The 19,777-nt window shown below is 34.2% G+C and overlaps 3 protein-coding genes across 6 annotated transcripts; 2 read left to right on the plus strand and 1 right to left on the minus strand.

The window, feature by feature from the left end:
* Positions 1-1,483: 1,483 nt before the first annotated feature.
* Positions 1,484-7,388, minus strand: LOC130718763 (protein DETOXIFICATION 16-like). 4 transcript variants are annotated; one of them, XM_057569386.1, is made up of 10 exons: positions 7,179-7,388; positions 6,892-6,985; positions 6,290-6,555; positions 5,525-6,069; positions 3,571-3,657; positions 3,266-3,322; positions 2,904-3,142; positions 2,360-2,478; positions 2,158-2,244; positions 1,484-1,829 (listed from the first exon to the last, which is right to left on the minus strand). In XM_057569386.1, exons 2-10 carry the CDS (start codon positions 6,899-6,901, stop codon positions 1,764-1,766), a joined length of 1,476 nt encoding a protein of 491 aa, XP_057425369.1. In that variant the 5' UTR covers positions 6,902-6,985; positions 7,179-7,388; the 3' UTR covers positions 1,484-1,763. The 4 variants fall into 4 exon arrangements, with proteins under 4 accessions (XP_057425369.1, XP_057425370.1, XP_057425371.1 ...); XM_057569387.1 differs by having other exon boundaries at positions 6,290-6,560; positions 7,179-7,387; XM_057569388.1 differs by lacking the exons at positions 6,892-6,985; positions 7,179-7,388 and having other exon boundaries at positions 5,525-6,065; positions 6,290-6,429.
* Positions 7,389-10,072: 2,684 nt separating this feature from the next.
* LOC130720359 (protein DETOXIFICATION 12-like) lies at positions 10,073-14,610 on the plus strand. The gene is made up of 7 exons (XM_057570984.1): positions 10,073-10,419; positions 12,270-12,814; positions 12,939-13,025; positions 13,291-13,347; positions 13,524-13,762; positions 13,982-14,187; positions 14,355-14,610. Exons 1-7 carry the CDS (start codon positions 10,165-10,167, stop codon positions 14,415-14,417), a joined length of 1,452 nt encoding a protein of 483 aa, XP_057426967.1. The 5' UTR covers positions 10,073-10,164; the 3' UTR covers positions 14,418-14,610.
* A 907-nt stretch (positions 14,611-15,517) lies between these two features.
* LOC130718539 (protein DETOXIFICATION 14-like) lies at positions 15,518-19,680 on the plus strand. The gene is made up of 7 exons (XM_057569140.1): positions 15,518-16,009; positions 17,043-17,587; positions 17,787-17,873; positions 18,007-18,063; positions 18,177-18,415; positions 18,731-18,936; positions 19,205-19,680. The coding sequence occupies exons 1-7, from the start codon at positions 15,770-15,772 to the stop codon at positions 19,265-19,267; spliced, it is 1,437 nt and encodes a 478-aa protein (XP_057425123.1). The 5' UTR covers positions 15,518-15,769; the 3' UTR covers positions 19,268-19,680.
* Positions 19,681-19,777: the final 97 nt, after the last annotated feature.

The raw sequence follows: 19,777 nt of genomic DNA on the forward strand, positions 1-19,777 counted from the left end.
TTTTATGGTTTTACTGTTTTTGGGGGGAGGCACGTGGACGACGTCGTTCGAGTCTCTTGGGATGTGATTCGTTTTCCGCATGCGAATATGTCGTTTGAGGCTTTTGACTTGAAATGGTTAAATGGGATATGACGTGGCATTACTTCAACCCTTGTAAATTTTTTAGTCTATTTGGCTTATTTCCAAACTCCTCATAAACTAGTTTTATACCCGTGCATTCACGGGTGACATTTGGTATATATCAGTAATCATTTAATATGGTTTATAAATTATAAATTAAATAGTTTGACTAGATTCAATTATTTTTTACTTCACATTCATTTTGCTCTTTTTTTTACATCGAAAAGATACATTCATTTTACTTTAGTTATACAATTTTAATATTTTAGCATGACGTTTGGATCAACTCACACGAGGTTATTTTAGTTTATTTGGCTTATTTCCAAATTTTTTAGTCTATTTGGCTTATTTCCAAATTCCTCATAAATAGTTTGACTAGATTCAAATATTTTTTACTTCACATTCATGTTATACAATTTTAATTTATTTTACCCCAAACATATACAATTGACAAGAGGTTATTCTCACTTAAAACATTTATAATGATGTTTCTTTACTTAAATTAGTTAACACTATATGTGAGCTGAAAATGCCACATAATAATTTAAGCAATGTATAAATAATTCATGCAGGTTTTACTACAGTAGTGAGTTTAAAAAAAAAAACTACAGTAGTGGTTCTTAGTTTTATTGTAAACAACTTGTATAAAAAAAATCAAGAAAAAAGTGTTATTAATAATAAAATTTTAAAAAAAAACTTCTAAGAATTGGCTCAACAATCATTGCTTAATTTTAAGTAACAAGCATCTCCATGTAAATAAGTGTGCTCTAGGTGAGAGAAAAATAAGTGATGATGCTCAGTCTTAATAATTGGTTAAGAATTTTGAGTCTGTCTTTTTTAAAATAAGTGAGTAAGTAAGTCATCAAACCATGATTAAATTGTTTTTATTTGCTTTTTATCAAACTAGTGAAGGAGAGAAATGAGATTTATAATTCTTCAGTTTCATTTCGTACCTTTTGTCTTTTTACGTAATAAAAATATATGATTGTGTAATACATCTCAACGAACCATCAAACATGTAGAGAAGCTAACATGAGACTAATCCACCCTAATTTGAAGTCTCGGGTTTGAACTTGGGGTATACAATTACATTAAATATTCATAGGGATAGTTTTACTACTTATAATGATAATATCCAATTCATTATAAAAAAAAATTATCACATCCAATTCAATTATGATTGTGTTATGTGGATGATACATTTCTTTTTAGTGTTATAATATTTTTGGCGTATTGGTAAGATTAAGATGATACTTTTGGGAGAAAATTTTCCTCTTTATTAATGAGACCAATTCGAGATTTCAATCAACAACAATAAATTTGTTGACAATATCATTCAACCATATTTACTAGCATATCGCACTTTGTATCAAGGGGATTTCATTCTATTTTTAATAGGGACTTATATTTGTATACAGAAGTACTTGACAGCTTTGAAAATATTCTGCACCACCAATTATGAACAGTGAACATTTATATGATGGCAAGCCTTCCTAATACTCAATTTACCAAAGTAATGAAATATCAAATCAATGTACAGCACCACTCCATCGTAGTAAAATCACTATGTGGCTCACAGAAATATTGCCATGACTTCCTTCTCTATATTGCTGACTGCCTCTGATGTTTATGACATTGTCAACCTATGGTTCTGTTTCTGTAACTAGTTTAGTATTCAGAGACAGAGTCGAATGAACTGCTTTCCTAGCCTGCATGAATTCAACAACAAATGAAATCAATTATAGCACATGTTTGGAATTAACACAACAATGGTCATTTTGGCTTTTTAGTGTCTGCTTGGATACCAGTTCAGTGCAATGTGAACGAACTTTCATCTCAATCTATAAAAAAGAGTTTAGTACCCGTTCACTTTTTGTCCCGTGCACTATGCCAATGAGTATCCAAACATAACCTCAGTTGTTTACTCTTGGTCAACATCTTTGTTAAGTTACACTTTTCAATAGATTGGGTTCTTGTTCTCCTTATGCTTTCAACCAATTTATATTATTGAAAGTTTGAAACATTAAATAAGCTTACCTCTCTATCCCAATCTGTGCAGGCATTTACTGTAATCAGGGCTATCCCTTGAACAGAAAGTGCACATATGATTCCTATCCAAAGTCCCTGCCAATACCAATTTTAATTTCAGTGAGCATGAACACACAAAAACAAAAAGGAAACACAAATTTAAAAGCAAATACTGCCTCCAACAATCAGAATTTGCAACAAAGATACCCACCATCCCACCAATATGGAAGACAAAGGCGAATATGATAGCACAAGGAATTCCCACAACATAGTAAGCGCCAAGGTTCATAAATGCACATAGATTTTGCCAACCACACCCTCTGGCAGCCCCTACAGAAACCAGATATTAAAAGGAAACCATTACTTACTGTATGTTGAACCTTAAAATCATATTTCACCGAGTAAAATCACTTTTGAATGACAACATAGATGTTTGTGAGTCATCTTTGAGAATTGAATTCAGTCTCACAATCAATTCTGCGTAGAAGCTTATGCATTTAACATTATCAATTGTGAGATTTTACAATTGAATTCCACAATATTACTCTATAAAAATCACTATTTCATAAATATGTACAAACATAAATTACTTCACTTTTAACACACTTCGACTTACTTTTACCATAACCAATTTTATCCAAAATTAATTATGATAACGTTGCTCCAGACACACTTAATTGATAAATAGGTATTTATGAGCAGCTTAATAATCATATACATGATCACAGGATTTGGTTGTTGTGCAGAATTAGAACCTGAAAGCACACATTGGAAACCATCAAGGAAGTCAGAAAGTGCCAGCAGAGGCATCATCTTGGCAACATATTTGATAACTTCATCATCATTGCTGTAGAGCTTTCCCCAGACATTCCTTACCAAAATGGTAACCAATCCTACTGCTGTACCCTCTAGTATGGAAATCACAACCATGACACGGAGAGCCAAAAGTGCACCTTGTGCGTTCCCACCACCCAATTCATTTGACACTCGGGTGCTTCATTGATATCATTTGGTCAGTAATTATATCAGTAACAGAAGAACAACCCATGGGAAAAAGTAACAAGCATGCAGCATAACAATGCCAGTATTATCAAGAAGGAAACCTTTTGTCACTGACCTTATGGCACCTCCAAGACCAACAGAGATCATATACACCATCCAACAGGTATTAAGGCTGGAAGAGAAAAGAATATATGATTAAAAGCATGTTTGGACTTTGGAAATTCTTCTACAATTGATTCTAAAGCTAAAATAAATTATGTGGAGAAGCTTCTAGGTTCCATAATTTATTATGAGAAAAGATAAGTTAATCCAAACATGTTATAAATCTCAGCAAATTGTTTTTTTCTTTTTCCTTGAGCAGTTAGTTAACCATGATGAAGTCTTTATATAATGTATTGTATCAGGGGGTTAACAGTTTACCTTATTGATAAAACTGACGTCTCTAGTTGTGGATTTGGCAGAAGACCCGAGAGAAGAACAACCATCTCAAAGGACCAATATTCAAAACTGTCAATGACAAAAATCCAGGAAAATTAAAAGCAAAAGATGGAAAGGTCAAATCATTTGATGAGTTAACTATCTCAGAAGTTTTAGCGTTTAAACTCAACCTTTTTTTATTAGAAAAAAGAGGCAGCAAAGATCGAAGGCTTGAGTCTAGACTGACCACTTGGTCATAAAAACTCTTATACCATGTCATGAATCAACTATTTCAAAAGTTAAGTTGTTGAGTGAATACACATTGGTGGTTTTATATTATACTTCTAACAATAGTGAACACCTTAATGATTAGCAGTGGCAACATAAACTCTACCTTTCACTAAAAAGGAAAGAAGAAATTCTGAGAGTAGGATAATAGGCTAATATCCATAAAAGAGGAACAACGAAAAGCAAATACAAAACCAAGATGACAAAGCATGAAAGCACTGCAGTCACTCTACAAGCCATTTCACAGCCACCTCAGCGAAAGTATCTAAACTTAGTTAAATTAAAACACTGCAAGTGTCAAGGGCACACCTAAGTTCTACGAATCAGACATTCACGTCCAAAAATGTTAATAGCTGCTTGACAGAAGCTACAAGACAGAGCAACACATATACAGTAGGAGACAATGCTCTGTAAGGACTTAATATCTCATAATATAATTACGATTAATCATATTAAAGACCATCGTGCAGATTTCCAAAAGGGCTGGCTGTCTGCTTTTCAAGAAGGAACAACTCATAACGAATAAGAAATTTGAAGATAGTTTAACAAAACAAAATGCAATTGCTGCATGGTAAACAAGGGATGCACTTTCTATTGATTTATTAAAAGGCATCCAGTCACTCAACAAGCCTGCCAAGGAAACTTTGCCATTTCGCAGCTGCTGTTGGAACACATTGCCCTACTTACCTCTGCCATAATACATTAGTCCAAAACATTAGTACAAATTGCAACTAGCTGCAGGGTAAAAGCTTCATAATAGGGCAAGACGTATACACTAGGAGACAATGCTCTGTTAGGCCCTAATATCTGCAGTTCTGCACCATATAATTAGCATTAATCATAATGAGGACCATAGTGCAGATGGGCCACTTAAGAGACTCCAGATTTCCTAGGGGGCTGGCTGGCTGCTTTCCAAACGACAAAACTCAATGAATACGAAAGTCGAAGATGGTTTTAACAAGAAAAAAAATGCCACATGCTGCAAGGCAATTGTACATGGGATGCACTGACTACTAGTTTATTTAATGACCCCAACTTCAATACCACATCCTCAAACCAAATTATCATCTTTTCCTCTGCCATATATGGAGACACAAATCAAGCATCTATACAATTCCTCACCAATCACCAGCCACCACATAAAATTGTCAACTTAAATGTGTGTTTGGATCTACCTTTCTTCACCCCAAAAGTAATTCTACTCTAAAGCTCCCTCACAAGCTTCATGCTGTGATTGTGTGCTCACCATTGTTGTAAATACACACTAAAATACTAACTTTTAGTTGAAGTTAAACTACAACTAATGAATTACATATTGCATTGATGGATAGGAGGATTTATAATCCAGCTTTCAAAGTCCACCATCACCAGCATCAACATCAAATCATATGTGAAATAAGTAAATACAAACTCTAATTTCAGAAGAAAAAAAGTGAATTTTTTTAACATTTAACGCAAACTAGGGCAAATCATGGAACTAACCTAATTCCAGATCTAGTGGCTAATGGTTTTGTATTTGCTTTTCATTGTTCCTCTTTTTAAGGATATTAGCCTATTATCCTACTCTCGGAATTTCTTCTTTCCTTTTTAGTGAAAGGTAGAGTTTATGTTGCCATGACTCTCTACGGCTCTTATCAGTTACACTAGGAGAAAGATGGATGTTAATTACCATATCATAACTGCAGAGGCAACTGCAAGCTTTAAGAAACTAAGAACATCATCCAAGGCCTCTTTGGTAAACCCTTTCCAAGTGGAATCACAAGCTGAAGCTAAATTTATGTACAATAATAACAGGAACACATTAACCCAACATGACATACTGATTGCCAAGGCTGCTCCTTTGCTTCCCAACTCAAATTTGAAGACTAAAACCCAACAAAATAGAACATGCACCAAAGCTGTGATTCCAGAGCTTACCAGCATTGGAAAAACATTGTTTTGGGTTTGTAGAAACCTGTTGAGGCATTGAAGGAGACCGTAAGCAAAAAGGGCAGGGATCATCCACCGGTTGAACGTTCCTGCTTCGGCTGATATCTCATGGTCTTGGCCTAATGCTATGAGAATGTTGCTTGTGTAGAACCAAATTAATGCCAAGGGAATGCTTAGTCCTAGAAGGACAAGCATTGCCCTTTGAGTGTGAACACCTAGCATGTGATATTTCTTGGCTCCATAGGCTTGGCCACATAGTGTCTCCAATGCACTCCCCATTCCTAACTTCATTTGAAACATAGAAAGTTCAGAGAAGCGTGCAACCATTATAATACTAATCCATGAGGTAAAATTTGCATTAAAATATGCTAAATGACATAAACATGTTTACTAGGATTATAAGTTGCGTAGTAAATTAGTTTTAAATGCTGTGAGGAAGTTCATCAAGTACATGTTTGAAAACCAAATCAAAGATGTTTGCAGAAATTGAAGAAAACCCACTTACCAAAACACTAAAACCAGTGACTGAGGCGAAGGAGTTGCCCAAGGAAGCACCTGAAAGAGGAAGCTTCCCAAGATGGCCAACAAACATAATTGATATCAGTTGTAAGCTAAATTGTAGCAGGCTAACAGCAATAAGCGGCACTGATAGACGCAGTTGCAATTTAACTTCCTTAACAATATCTTCTCTGAGGCAGCAACATTGTTCAAATGTCTCGGAGTGGAGTTCATGTTGGTTTGAAGTCAGTGGAGTCTCAAGATTCGATTTACCTGCTCTTTCCATCGTAAACATGAGGACAAGATATTACATAGTCCACAATCAATATCTAATGTATCATGTATGTACGTTTATGTGTTTACTTCTTCTTCTTCATCAATCAATAACACAATGGTAAGAGCGGTTCTACCTCCAATCATTCTATATATTACAATCAAAGCATAATATATTGTTGAATCATTGATTTTTTTTGGTCTGCAGTTGGCAGTTGATGATTTGCATGCATACGTTCAATGAATTTTTCCTTCTAATGGATACAAATACAAGTTTTAATAATCTTACAGACAGAGACAGTGAGATAAAATCAGAGTAACCACCATTAAACTTACCGCTTTCCATTTCAGCGTTGCAGAAAATTAACTCTTGAAGCGAATTTCAGATTCCCCAATCAAAATGCTGTATTGGTACAGCACACAAAATCACCTATTGTTACAGGTAAGTAACCGGTTAATACAAGAAATTGTAATTTATGAATTTGGCCATGAAGTTTAAAAAACTATAAAGAAGGACCTAGAGTTTTTGTCTTTTGCATATTATGATTCTAACAAATACTACTGTACTGTAGCCTCAATAAAGTGAAGTTGGAAAATTTTAAAAAGAGGAGAAAGCATCATACCAGAAATTGGGAGAAATTGGTGCGGAGCAGATCCATCAGAGGCACAAGGCGGTGGTCGTCATCGTCGGCGGAAGGAGGAGATGAAGAACGCCGTTGACGACGGAGGAAGAGGAGATTGGCGCGTTTTTCTCTATTTTCCCAGAGAAATTCTTGGGTGGACACACACGTAACACATCACTTTTGAGCACAACCACTAATAAGTTTACACCTAATCAAAATAAAAACAAAATTAAAATGGAAAAGAAAGGGCACGTCTCCCTGACTTCTCATCTTCTTCTCGTTTGCTTGGTCCCTGCATTAAATGACTATGTACAACTTATTTACACTATCGGTACATAGAAATTAACCTCTTTTTCAAATGTCTCAGATATAGATACCTATTAAAAAATTAATTCACATGTGCTCTTTTTTAGTAAGATCATATAATTAATTAATTCCGTCAAAAAAAAAAAATCATATAATTTTTTTTAAACTAAAAAAGATCATATAATTAATAAAACATAATAAATATGTATAAACTTTGTAACCAAACAAAATATGACCCAGTTTGAAAGAGTTTATTTGAGCTTATCTGACAGCATAAGCTCTTATGCCAGTGTTTGGGAGAGCTTATGCAAATAGCTTATGACCTGCCATAAGCTATTTTCAGCTTATTTTCATAAGCTACTCATGACAGCTTATGAAAAACAGCTTATGCTTATATACAGCTTATTTTTTATTTATTTCAATAAATTTTTAAAAATAGCTTATGAATAAGCGCTTATGACCATAAGCGCTTAATTAAGCTGTTTATCCAAACGGGGCAATGTATAAACTTAATTGCACACTACTTAATTTTTATATGGATATTGTATTTTTGTATCGGTATTACTTTATATATTATATATTTATTTTAAATTAATATTACTTAATTTATAGCAACTATACCGGTTAGACCACAATTGAACCAATGAAGCTTGAACCAGTGTCATCACCAATTTTATAACCGGTCTGGTTTTGATAACCTTGCTCTTAACTCATAATCTATGTACGTATTCACACACACAAAAATCTCTATCTATATATATATATATATATCACAATATCAATGAAAATTAGAATACTCTAATCTCAAGTGTGACTTGGTTTTACAATATTAATCTTTAGCAGAAAACAATTATTTTCGAGTAGTGAACATTCACAAATGGAATTAATTTTTATAGCACAAATTTTTCCATACACTACAGTAAATGTACATATAATGCATGAATGAACCTCCCGTTAGTGAATTAGTCCATATATTATAAAATAAAAACCATAATTATTTGTAATTCTTAACACATTCCTCACATTTCATTAGACAAAATAAATTTATAGGGTTATTAGCACTTTTGGGGTTTCTAATTCATACCATGTGTTATTTTGGTTGCTTTAGTTTATTTGAGCAAATTGAATCCAGTTACGTTTTAAATTATGCAAAATTAGTCTTTCTATTAACTTTTTTATAGAAAAATGCTTATCTTTACAAATTGAACCTCTACGAATGTGTAAGAATAGAAGTGATCGGAGTATGGATGACAGCGACTTGGGTCAGGTGTTGCCTTTTCTAAACCCAAACCCAATCCATCAGGTTTTGGGTTTACTCAAACCCATTGTAGCTTTAGACCTATGCCCTAACCTGACTAGATGCATAAGTTTTTTTAAAAATAAAACGCAGCTTATGTAATTTTGTTGGAAAATAAAATCATTTTATATTATTTTGCAAAAAAAAACATGGTACCTTACTATTCAAATATGATTGAATTGACAACAAATTAAGAGATAAAACCCACTAATTTTTGTATATAGAGAATAGAACATAAGAGTATTCAACCAATATAGGTTACAAACTCTTATATCCATGACTTTCAATAGTTAGTTAGTCACCAATATAATATATATATAAATAATAGAAGTTTTATAATTTTATATATATATCGATGGGGTTCGGGTGTAGATATCACCAATATCAAACTCGAACCCAAACTCAGTTATAGTGGGTTTTACCCGTTAAGTCAGGTCGGGTTCGAGCGAGTACCCACTGATATGGATTTATTGCTAATTCCTACGTAAAACCTTCCTTCTATCATAACGACTCTTCTATTTTTTATTTTAGTATTCATATCTTTGTTGCTCTTTTTAGGGGTTGTCATGGTCTACTTAGATCCATATTCAAAGAAAACAAAGGGAGGTGAAACAACAACTTCCTCTCGCAATTAACCACATAGGGAAACCGTTTCATGATTCCGAACAAGAATTATCGCGCTTCCTCCTGCAATGTTTTCGATTATGATAGTTATTGTGTTGATTTCCTCATAGGTTAGCCCGTCATGCTAAAAGAAACATTAATAAAAAATTAATAAATAAATACTTACCAACAAATTGAGTCTCCCTAATATACACCACTCGATCATAGCAAGTCATTACATTTTTTTTTAAAATTTAACATATAACAAAATTTTAATGCCTTTTTTTTGTAAAAAAGATGTGTCTATGATCGGTCAAAGCACATTTATAAAATTGCACCACTATAAGTAATTGTATATTAGGGAGAATCCGACAAATCATCAAACCGTAAAGAACAGCGTTGTTCATGAACCTCAATATTTAAACTAGACATATTTTCCAATGTTTTTGTCAAGTGGACCCGGATTGCATCCAGTCGCTCATTCAGTATCGAGTGTAAACCATAAATAATTGTTGAATATTGACTTAAAGAAAGCCAAACAAAACACAATTGCAACTCTTATATTTATATTTCTACAACAAAGAGAAAAAGAAGTGTGGAACGTAACGTGATAGAGAAATAATGATTTTCTAATCAATTAAGAATTTCTATAACTCTTATAATATCATATATCATATATAAGGTACCAAAGAGGAGAGGGCCAAAACTTTCATACTGACCCATTCATATCATATATCAGACTCTGTCTGTGGGTTTGTGAAAGGACATAGAAGAGAAAGCATGGAAGAAGGTCTTCTAGCAAAACAGAGGGATGAGAAAACAGAGCATGAACAGCAGAGCAAAGTAACATGGGAAATTTACGGTCAAGAAATGAAGAGGATTTGCCACATAGCAGGGCCTATGGTGGCGGTGATTTCATCCCAGTATTTGTTGCAGGTTGTTTCAACCATGATTGTTGGTCATCTTGGTGAGCTCTATCTCTCTAGCGCCTCCTTAGCCATCTCCTTTACTGGTGTCACGGGTTTCAGTTTTCTTGTAAGTTCACTACTCACACTACCCCTGTTTGCCTCTTTGACTTCTTCTTTTCAATAATTGCATTCAAAACTAATATGGCTTGGTCGATAAGTATGAATCATTTCCTTTCGGAAGATTATGTGTTTGATTTTGATTGCGCTGTGTTTATGAGTGATATGTAAAGTAACATTATGATTGACTTCTGGTTTAATGCTCTGGCCCCGGACCCACAATCTCATTCAAAGTTTTTCAATACTCATAAGTGATTTTCTCTTGTTTGATTGACCATGTCTCCGTTACTCTCTTATTTATTTTGTATTTGTTGTTATTAGAAAATGAGCTTGGCATTCTTATGTTTTATTCGTCAGATTGATTGTATTTTGGAAAACTAGAGATGAAAAATGTTACTACTTACTAGACATGTTCCACCCTAAATAAAGGATGAGAGAGATACAATAGAACAACTCAACAACAGTCACAAAGATAGATACATTTTTATGTGTGTGTGGAATAATGACATTTTGTTAAAAAAACAATTAGAATATAGGAGTTGGTAATTTGGTATCCTTCCTACTCATACAGTCATTTTGAAAGTTCTTCACATTTTGTCCTTGAGTGAAGAACAACTTTTTCAATTTTCTCTGTGCTTTTTATCTTTTTGTTGTTTATTTAGGGTTTATGGGGTCCATTTCCTTAATGGTTGGATCTTGGATCTCATTCATGAATGCTGATTCATTTCACATTCTTCACATTTTCCTGAACGGTTTCATACAATTAGCTATTTGGGATAGTTTATTTGTATTTCTGTTTTCTAAGGTAGCAATGAAAAAATATGAATGGAGTAAGTTTTTTGTTTGAAACTAATGGAGTAAGTTAATTAGGCAGGAATCGAATTCAAAAAAAAATAAAAATTAGGCAGGAATCTAGCTGTATACCTTCATCTTTGAAATAAGCAAGTTGGTTGGGATTTCCCCGTATACTATCGCTTGTGGAGAAACATTTATTGGGAGAGATCTACACACTTAATGTGATCTCAGAGCTTCGAAGGATTAGTCGTATGACTACCTACTGTGGAGATATATTGAGAAACCAAAAAAAGATAGTAAAGCAATATTAGCCCTAATTAAGCTTAAGGGGTGGAAGTATGGCCAATCGACCTGTTAGGGGTCGCGGCCCGACCCATCAAAGACCTGACTGGTTTATTATAAAGGTCAAACTTAGACTTTTAAAAAGTCCAATTAACTATAAAGGTTAGGTTTAGGATTTAAAAACATGATTGGCTTGATATATAGGCTAACATAATATCATTTTTACTAATAATATAAATAAATGTAAATGCAATGTAAAATGACATATTTGTCTGTTGGCCGGACCGTCTAAAAGGCTAGGACATATCTAAAAATTTGGCGTGTAACAGGCCACATGTTAGGTTTGAGTTGTAAAATTAAAATGACGATCAAGCTTGAGTTGTACAAAGTCTAACCTAATCTATTTTCACCCCCAAGCTTCACTATCGTTTCAATTTCTAGAAGGAAGATAAAATACATCACAATTGTTCTCTGTAAACTTTTATATTATGGAAATACTAAATGATTTTCATATTTTTGCAAACAATTCTCTATTAAAATCTAAATAACTTCACAGTCATTTTGTATTTTATAATTCAAAAAGCACTTCAACCTTTACAACTGTCATCATATCAGTATTAAAATGAACTCTATAAGCAAATACAACAATAGAAATATTAATGGTTTCTACCATGTTAGTTTATCATCTTTATCAATAATTTCTACCATGTTAGCTTGTTCAAAATTACCAAAATTTTCTTGTACCAATTACTCAGTGCATTGATGATTTGCACATACTAACAGATGGGAATGGCTAGTGGACTTGAAACTATCTGTGGACAAGCTTATGGAGCTCAACAATATCACAGAATTGGAATGCAAACCTACACTGCCATATTCTCCCTCATAATTGTTTGCATTCCATTGTCTTTCATTTGGATCAACATAGAAAATATTCTAGTTTTCGTAGGCCAGGACCCTCTAATTGCACATGAAGCAGGGAGATTCACAATCTGGCTTGTTCCAGCACTTTTTGCATATGCAATTCTGCAGCCACTAGTTCGGTATTTCCAAATACAAAGCTTGATTCTTCCCATGCTTTTAAGCTCTTGTGTCACTCTTGTTATCCATGTTCCACTATGTTGGGCCTTGGTTTTCAAGACTGAGCTGAATAATATTGGTGGAGCAATAGCAATGAGCATCTCGATCTGGTTAAATGTGATTTTTCTTGGATTGTACATGAGATACTCTTCTGCGTGTGCGAAAACCCGTGCTTCGATTTCTATGGAGATGTTCCGAGGAATCGGGGAGTTCTTTCGTTTTGCTGTACCTTCTGCAGTCATGATTTGGTAATTTATTATCTTTCCCTTCAACTTAAATTCAAATTGCTAATATTGATGCTTTTTCAAGAATTGTATTGTTTTTTCCTTAATAACTCTATAACATGTTTCCTTTTCATGTTGATGACTTTAGCCTTGAATGGTGGTCATATGAACTGCTTGTCTTGCTGTCTGGTCTGTTACCAAATCCACAACTTGAAACTTCAGTTCTATCAGTTTGGTATGTTCATCACTTTTTTCTTTTTGAAACTAACATATGATTTTCGAGCCCCCTTTTAAAGCATGTTTGTATAATATTTCTTTCCTAAGATTCAATTATGAAATTCATAAGCCACCCACACAAACTTCTCCCTGAAATTGACTTTGGCTCCAGAGTCGATTCTGGTTCTAGAAGAATTTCCAAACATGCACTTAGACTGCAATCTTCTCTTTTGAGATTTTGTGTACTAATGTGATTTTACTAACTCTATCATTCTCATGTACAGTCTCAATACCATTGCAACTCTCTATACAATACCCTTTGGAATTGGTGCTGCAGCAAGGTTACATTAAGATACTTTTTCATACTACATGTCATAATATGTTTGGATTAACTTATTTTTCCTCAGAATCAATTCTAGCTCCTACTCACAGAAGCTTCTCTCCAGAATTGATTCTGCCATACATGCACTCACTATATATCTAAACTAATTATCCTTACTCCTATTTGATTATGCAGCACAAGAGTTTCAAATGAATTAGGAGCTGGGAATCCATATGCTGCCCGCGTAGCCATGTTGGCTGCAATGTCTCTTGCAGCCATAGAGACGAGCATAGTGAGCGCATCGCTCTTCGCCTGCCGCCACGTTTTCGGTTACATCTTCAGCAATGAAAAGGAAGTTGTTGATTATGTCACTGTCATGGCACCTCTGGTTTGTTTATCTGTCATTCTTGACAGCGTACAAGGTGTCCTCGCAGGTACATGTCTCCATTGTCTATGCTTGACTAAGTTAATGTTAGGATTTCTTTTCTAAAATTGATTCAAAAGCCAGAATTAATTCTGGAGTGAAGCTTTTGTGAGTAGTTTTTGGCTGTCAAAATTGATTCTGAGGAAAAACAAGCTGATCTAAACATTCTATAAATCTTATATAGAAGACAAGCCTTTTCTCAGTTTATTTTACTATTCTTTTGGTTCAGGGATTGCTAGAGGTTGTGGATGGCAACACCTTGGGGTTTATGTTAATTTAGGGGCCTTTTACCTATGTGGGATTCCAGTTGCAGCTGCATTGGCATTTTGGATAAAAGTGGGAGGAAAAGGACTTTGGATTGGTATTCAAGTTGGTGCTCTTGTTCAATCTGTTCTCCTTTCTATCATAACATGTTGCATAAACTGGGAACAACAGGTATATAAGCTCTTCACCCTTTTATTCTGAAAAATTACTCCAAACTTCAAATTTCATGAAGTTAAAAGGGCAATAATAACATATACCAATTAATCTTGTGGTTAATATTTTTGTTATTCTTAATAAAAATGAATGCCCTTCAAATGTTTTTGGTCTTGCTAATGCAGGCAATGAAGGCTAGAAAGAGGTTACGTGATGATCAATTTTCAGCAGACAGTAGATTGATATAAAAGGCAATTTTTGAAGGCCAATTTTTGTGATGAGGGTGACAATTCTGCACAAAATGAGGAGTAGGAACTTATTCCCATTATTTGAAGTGTGGAACTAAAGTTTGACATGTATCATAGATTTATGGTAATTTCATTGCTTATCCTTGACAGTTCCAGTATTAATCTTTAACTAAAATTGTGCCATTCTATTCTATGAACTAATGTTAAAGAGACACCTACTTGCTAATAAGTAATAACCCAGATAAGTGGTGACATCTTTACCATTTGCACATTTCAAAAAAAAAATTATTTACCATTTGTAATTGCGAAAAAAATGAATTATAAGTCTTGAACTTAGTCCAATTCAGACACGTCCATGTTGAGAGAAAATTAAAACCATACAAAAACCAGTGATCGATTTGGACAAAAGGTTAAGCAGGTCACGCTCGTTGATTGCAACTTTTGCTCTTGCTAAAAGCCAAGCATCATTGTCACATCACATACACTAGAAGCTGCTTATAAAAAAAAAACATGCATTAGAAGCTGAAAATGTCTGCTAGCCTGGATCAATTGGTTAACATTTAAGTTTGCGCTTGTATTTACGTTTAATTTAGTCAGCACATTCACATGGAATGATAAGAAAACACATTCGATTTATCTTAAAATGTCCACCGATAAAAATACAAACACACCCTAACAAGTTTGATGTGATGATGTTTTCCAAAACCTTTATAGAGTAATAAATAAATTATTCAATTGTTTTAGACATAAATAAATAAAATATTCAATTTCTGAAAAAAAGCCATGGAGCTAGAATTCGCAGTTGCGTGAGCAGTGCAAACGGCTACAAAGGAACACATTAGAGATAGACATTATTTTATGTATAAGAAAATAATCTTGATTTTTTTACATTATTTTGTATTTTTATTTGTCTATTATATGATATCACTTATTATTTTTGAATCAAAACTTCATCCCTAAAATAGGTCAATCATGTGTCGATTTATGTAAATGGGAAAAACTCTTTTGTCTGCCCTACCGTGCTCGGACCATGAGACACATCTACTAAGGGATGGATCATGGATGTTAGAATAAAAGTGTATTACTTATTATATGTGCATCTTTCTCCATTTTTTTATAATCTCGTGTTGAGGGTTAGTTGTAGCACTTTTCCTGAAAAGAGAGTGACAGAACGACATTCTTCAAATAAACAAAGATCGCATGATACGAATTAATAGTATTCTTTCTATAAGATCATCTTCAAGAAAACACCATCACATGGAAGTGCAAGTGCCGCTATTTATTCAAATAACAACCTAAAAAGTGTACCAAACGCCGAGGCTCTGGCTTTTGTAACCATCGAGAGAGAGGATATGGAAAAGGGTCTATTGGAGAAAGAAAGAGAGGGTCTCTCATCAAGCATAACATGGGGTGTCCTTGTTCAAGAGGTGAAAAGTCTTGGTTATCTAGCGGGGCCTATGATTTTTGTGACTTTGTCACAGTATTTTCTACAAATTATTTCAATGATGATGGTTGGTCACTTAGGTAAACTTGCTCTCTCTAGCACTGCGATTGCTATATCTCTCTGTGCTGTCTCTGGCTTCAGTTTTCTTGTAAGTATTCTCTTCCTATGTCTTGTGATTAATTATCTCTCATAGCGTGTTTGGTTCTGCGATGGGATAAACTACAAAGTGTAGCTTCTAGAGTTGCGGTGTTATAGATTGTGTTCCGCCACAATTCCAAACATGTACAATATTAGGCACTTCACATGATTTAAGAGCTACAATTGCGCTACGTCCAATCAGTATTGCTTACTGCTTAGTGCCTATTTGACAATGTAAACGAAAAACACACATCCCAACACATTAACAGAGAAGTGAAAATTTGTCACGTTAACTCAAACGTGTACCCATGTTGAGTTTAATGGAAATTTGAACATACACTTATAAAGCAGGAAGGTTACATTTAAAAAAAGAGAGAGAAAAAGGATTGGGAATGTTTTGCATAGTCAGATAGGTTATCTTTTTGTTGATGTCCATGTTCTTTGAGTAGAGGTAGAATTTATACTATGTTTAGATATCCATCAAGTTATGGAATGAAAGGGAATCATATGGAAATGAGGTCAGTGGAGTTAAATGAAATGAAATGAATCATTGTTTCATGGTTGGATGTTTTAATGATTAAATTAAAGAAAAAAACTTGTACTATCCCATTTCACCAAAAAAAGGAAAAATGTGAGGTATCAGATGGAATGAAATGAAATCCATTTTACAATATGTAACTCATTGTCATACATTCTACTCCATCTAATTTTAAACTATCTAGACCACAGACATCTAAATTCTAATGGCTTCATGCCATTATATTACATTGCATCCCTTTCGATCAAATATTTGCTTACTGCTCATTCGAAAATCTATCTACAATTGATTTTAAAACAAAAATCGATTAAAAAGAAAAACTTCTATGAGTAGTTTAATTCTGGATGTCATTATTGATTTTGAGAAAAGAGAAACTGATCCACGCTATTAGTTTAGATTCTACTATTACTTTTTCAATTGGCATGGATTCATGCTAGGACACTTTGTACTTTATCAGTTGGAACTTAGAATTGATTGCACTTTATATTTTATACATGTGAAACAGTTTGGAATGTCATGCGCCCTAGAAACTCAATGTGGACAAGCATATGGAGCGCAACAATATCGAAAATTTGGTGTACAAATTTACACTGCTATAGTCTCTCTTAATTTAGCTTGTCTTCCTCTGTCTCTTTTATGGATTTACTTGGAGAAGATACTCACTTTACTTGGCCAAGACCCTTTGATTTCACAAGAAGCTGGAAAATTTGCTCTGTGCATGATTCCTGCTCTTTTTGCTTATGGAACACTTCAGGCCCTGGTTCGGTACTTTCTGATGCAAAGTTTGACAGGTCCTCTTGTCATAAGTGCTTTGGTTACTCTTTGCTTCCATGTAGCTTTTTGTTGGCTACTAGTTTTCAAATCTGGATTAGGAAACTTAGGAGCAGCATTGTCAATTGGTACTTCATATTGGCTGAATGTGATTTTACTTGGATTATATATGAAATTTTCTGCTGAATGTGAAAAGACTCGGTTTCCTATTTCAATGGAGATCTTCCATGGGATAGGAGAATTCTTCCTCTACGCTATTCCTTCAGCTGGAATGATATGGTGAGTTCCTTCCTCTTACATTTGAGTGCATGTTTGGAAATCCTTCTACAATTGGTTATGAAGGCAGAATTAGTTATAGTGAGAAAAGAAAAACTGATCCATAAATTATGTTTTATTGAATCTGATCTTGTATATTGTGTTTTTAGTTCCCCATTAATTTTTAACCATGATCTGTTTCTTACTTATTTGATCATTGCAGCCTTGAGTGGTGGTCATTTGAGCTTCTTACCTTGCTTTCTGGTCTTCTACCAAATCCAGAGCTAGAAACTTCTGTATTATCCATATGGTACAACTTTTCTTAGTTTTTTAATCATGTTTGACCTTGTGTTTCAAAAATTGTATTGAAAGTGATACTCATGGTTACATATTGTTTTCCATCATAGAGTGATGCTAATTTATTGCTTGAATGTCCTGATCAGTTTATCAATCACCACAACAATCTATACAATACCGGAAGCAATTGGCTCAGCAGCAAGGTTTCGATTCACCTAAGTTATAACCCCATCAATTTGTGCATGTACATTTTCCTTTACTATAATAGTAAATCTATTCCTTTCTAATTGGTTTCTCTTTTGGGTGAGTTATTCAGCACTAGAGTTTCAAATGCATTAGGAGCTGGAAGGCCACAAGCAGCGCGAGTGTCTGTTTCAGCTGCCATGACTCTTGCAGCTTCTGAGGCTCTTCTGGTGAGCTCAATCCTTTTTGCGTGCCGCCGTGTTTTAGGTTATGTATTTAGCAATGAGCAGGACATTGTGGATTATGTCACAGATATGGTTCCTCTCTTAAGTCTATCTGTTATACTGGACAGCTTGCATGGTACCCTTTCAGGTTGGCCTTTTCTTTTCTCTTATCAGTTTTCTGAGGAAAAAAATCTGTTTGAAAAAGATGTTTTGGGAAGTTGAAAGACATGCGACTTGAAAGCTAAAATAAAAAATTGAAAACATATTTGAGATGTTTTGAGTTTTAGTTTTAAAAACTGAATTTAAGAACTGTTTTTAAGGATAGTTTTTGAAAACAGTATATCTCAAACATGTTTTTTTCTTTCATTCTAAAAACTAAAAACTGTTTTACAAAACATTAATCTAACAGCCCTGAAGGGTGTGTTGTGGCATGCAATGTCATACTTGTTCATTATATTTATAGGTATTGCTAGAGGATGTGGGTGGCAGCACATAGGAGCCTATGTGAATCTTGGAGCCTATTATGGTTTTGGAATTCCAATTGCTGCTACATTGGGTTTCTGGGTACAGTTGAGAGGAAAAGGCCTATGGATTGGGATAATGATTGGTGCATTCTGTCAAACAGTTATGCTATCCCTCATAACAAGTTTTACAAACTGGGAAAAACAGGTTTGTCTCCACGTCCATGTCTTTGTGGCTATACTTTTGGCAGTCTAAGGCCAAAAGCATTACTTTCACAAAATGTTATATCTTCTCTGATCAAGAGCTACTATCAAACTAAAAAAAATTGAACTTAAAATATTAGTTAAATAAGCTAGAGGAAACAGTAAAAGAAAACTAGCATTTTAATCCATGCAATGTTCTTAACAACAGTTTTGAACATGTACTAGTACTGCTAACTGAAATGTACTAATTTCTTGAATGTCTGAGATTGCAGGCAAGTAAGGCGCGAGAATGGGTATTACAGGGAAGTTTTGCAGAAGAAGATAGATTAGTATGAGCAAATGGAGTAGAATCCTTGAAGGTTTCTCAGCTTGTTTAATTGACATTGGTGAAGATTCAACCTTTGGTTGCAGAAAAAGATCAAACTGCAGTTACATTAAGGAGGAAAAAGTTTTCATCCCAGGAAAATTATAATAGAATCGAGATTTTTTCTCAATTCATTTTCTGTCAAAGTTTTGCAATGTTCATGTATTTTTGTTTCATCTGAAATAAAAGCATTAGATGAGTTCACAAGCAGTCACGTCTTTGTGTGTGATTTACGTATAAACTATATTGTATTTCAATATCTTAACAACAAACAAAGCCTATTGTCACTATATGGGGTCACATACATGAGTTCACCATAATTTCCCCTTATGCATAAAGTGTAGAGGTAACTCATTTATCTTTAAATATCCCCCAATTGTTTGATCTATTCTGTAACAATTATTTAATCTTGTCGACTCCACTCAACCTCCTAACATTTAGTCTCCCACAACATTGCAACCTGCAAGTCTCATAATTGAGC

The sequence above is a fragment of the Lotus japonicus genome, chromosome 5 (genome assembly GCF_012489685.1).
Source record: "Lotus japonicus ecotype B-129 chromosome 5, LjGifu_v1.2".
NCBI classification, from domain to species: domain Eukaryota; kingdom Viridiplantae; phylum Streptophyta; class Magnoliopsida; order Fabales; family Fabaceae; genus Lotus; species Lotus japonicus.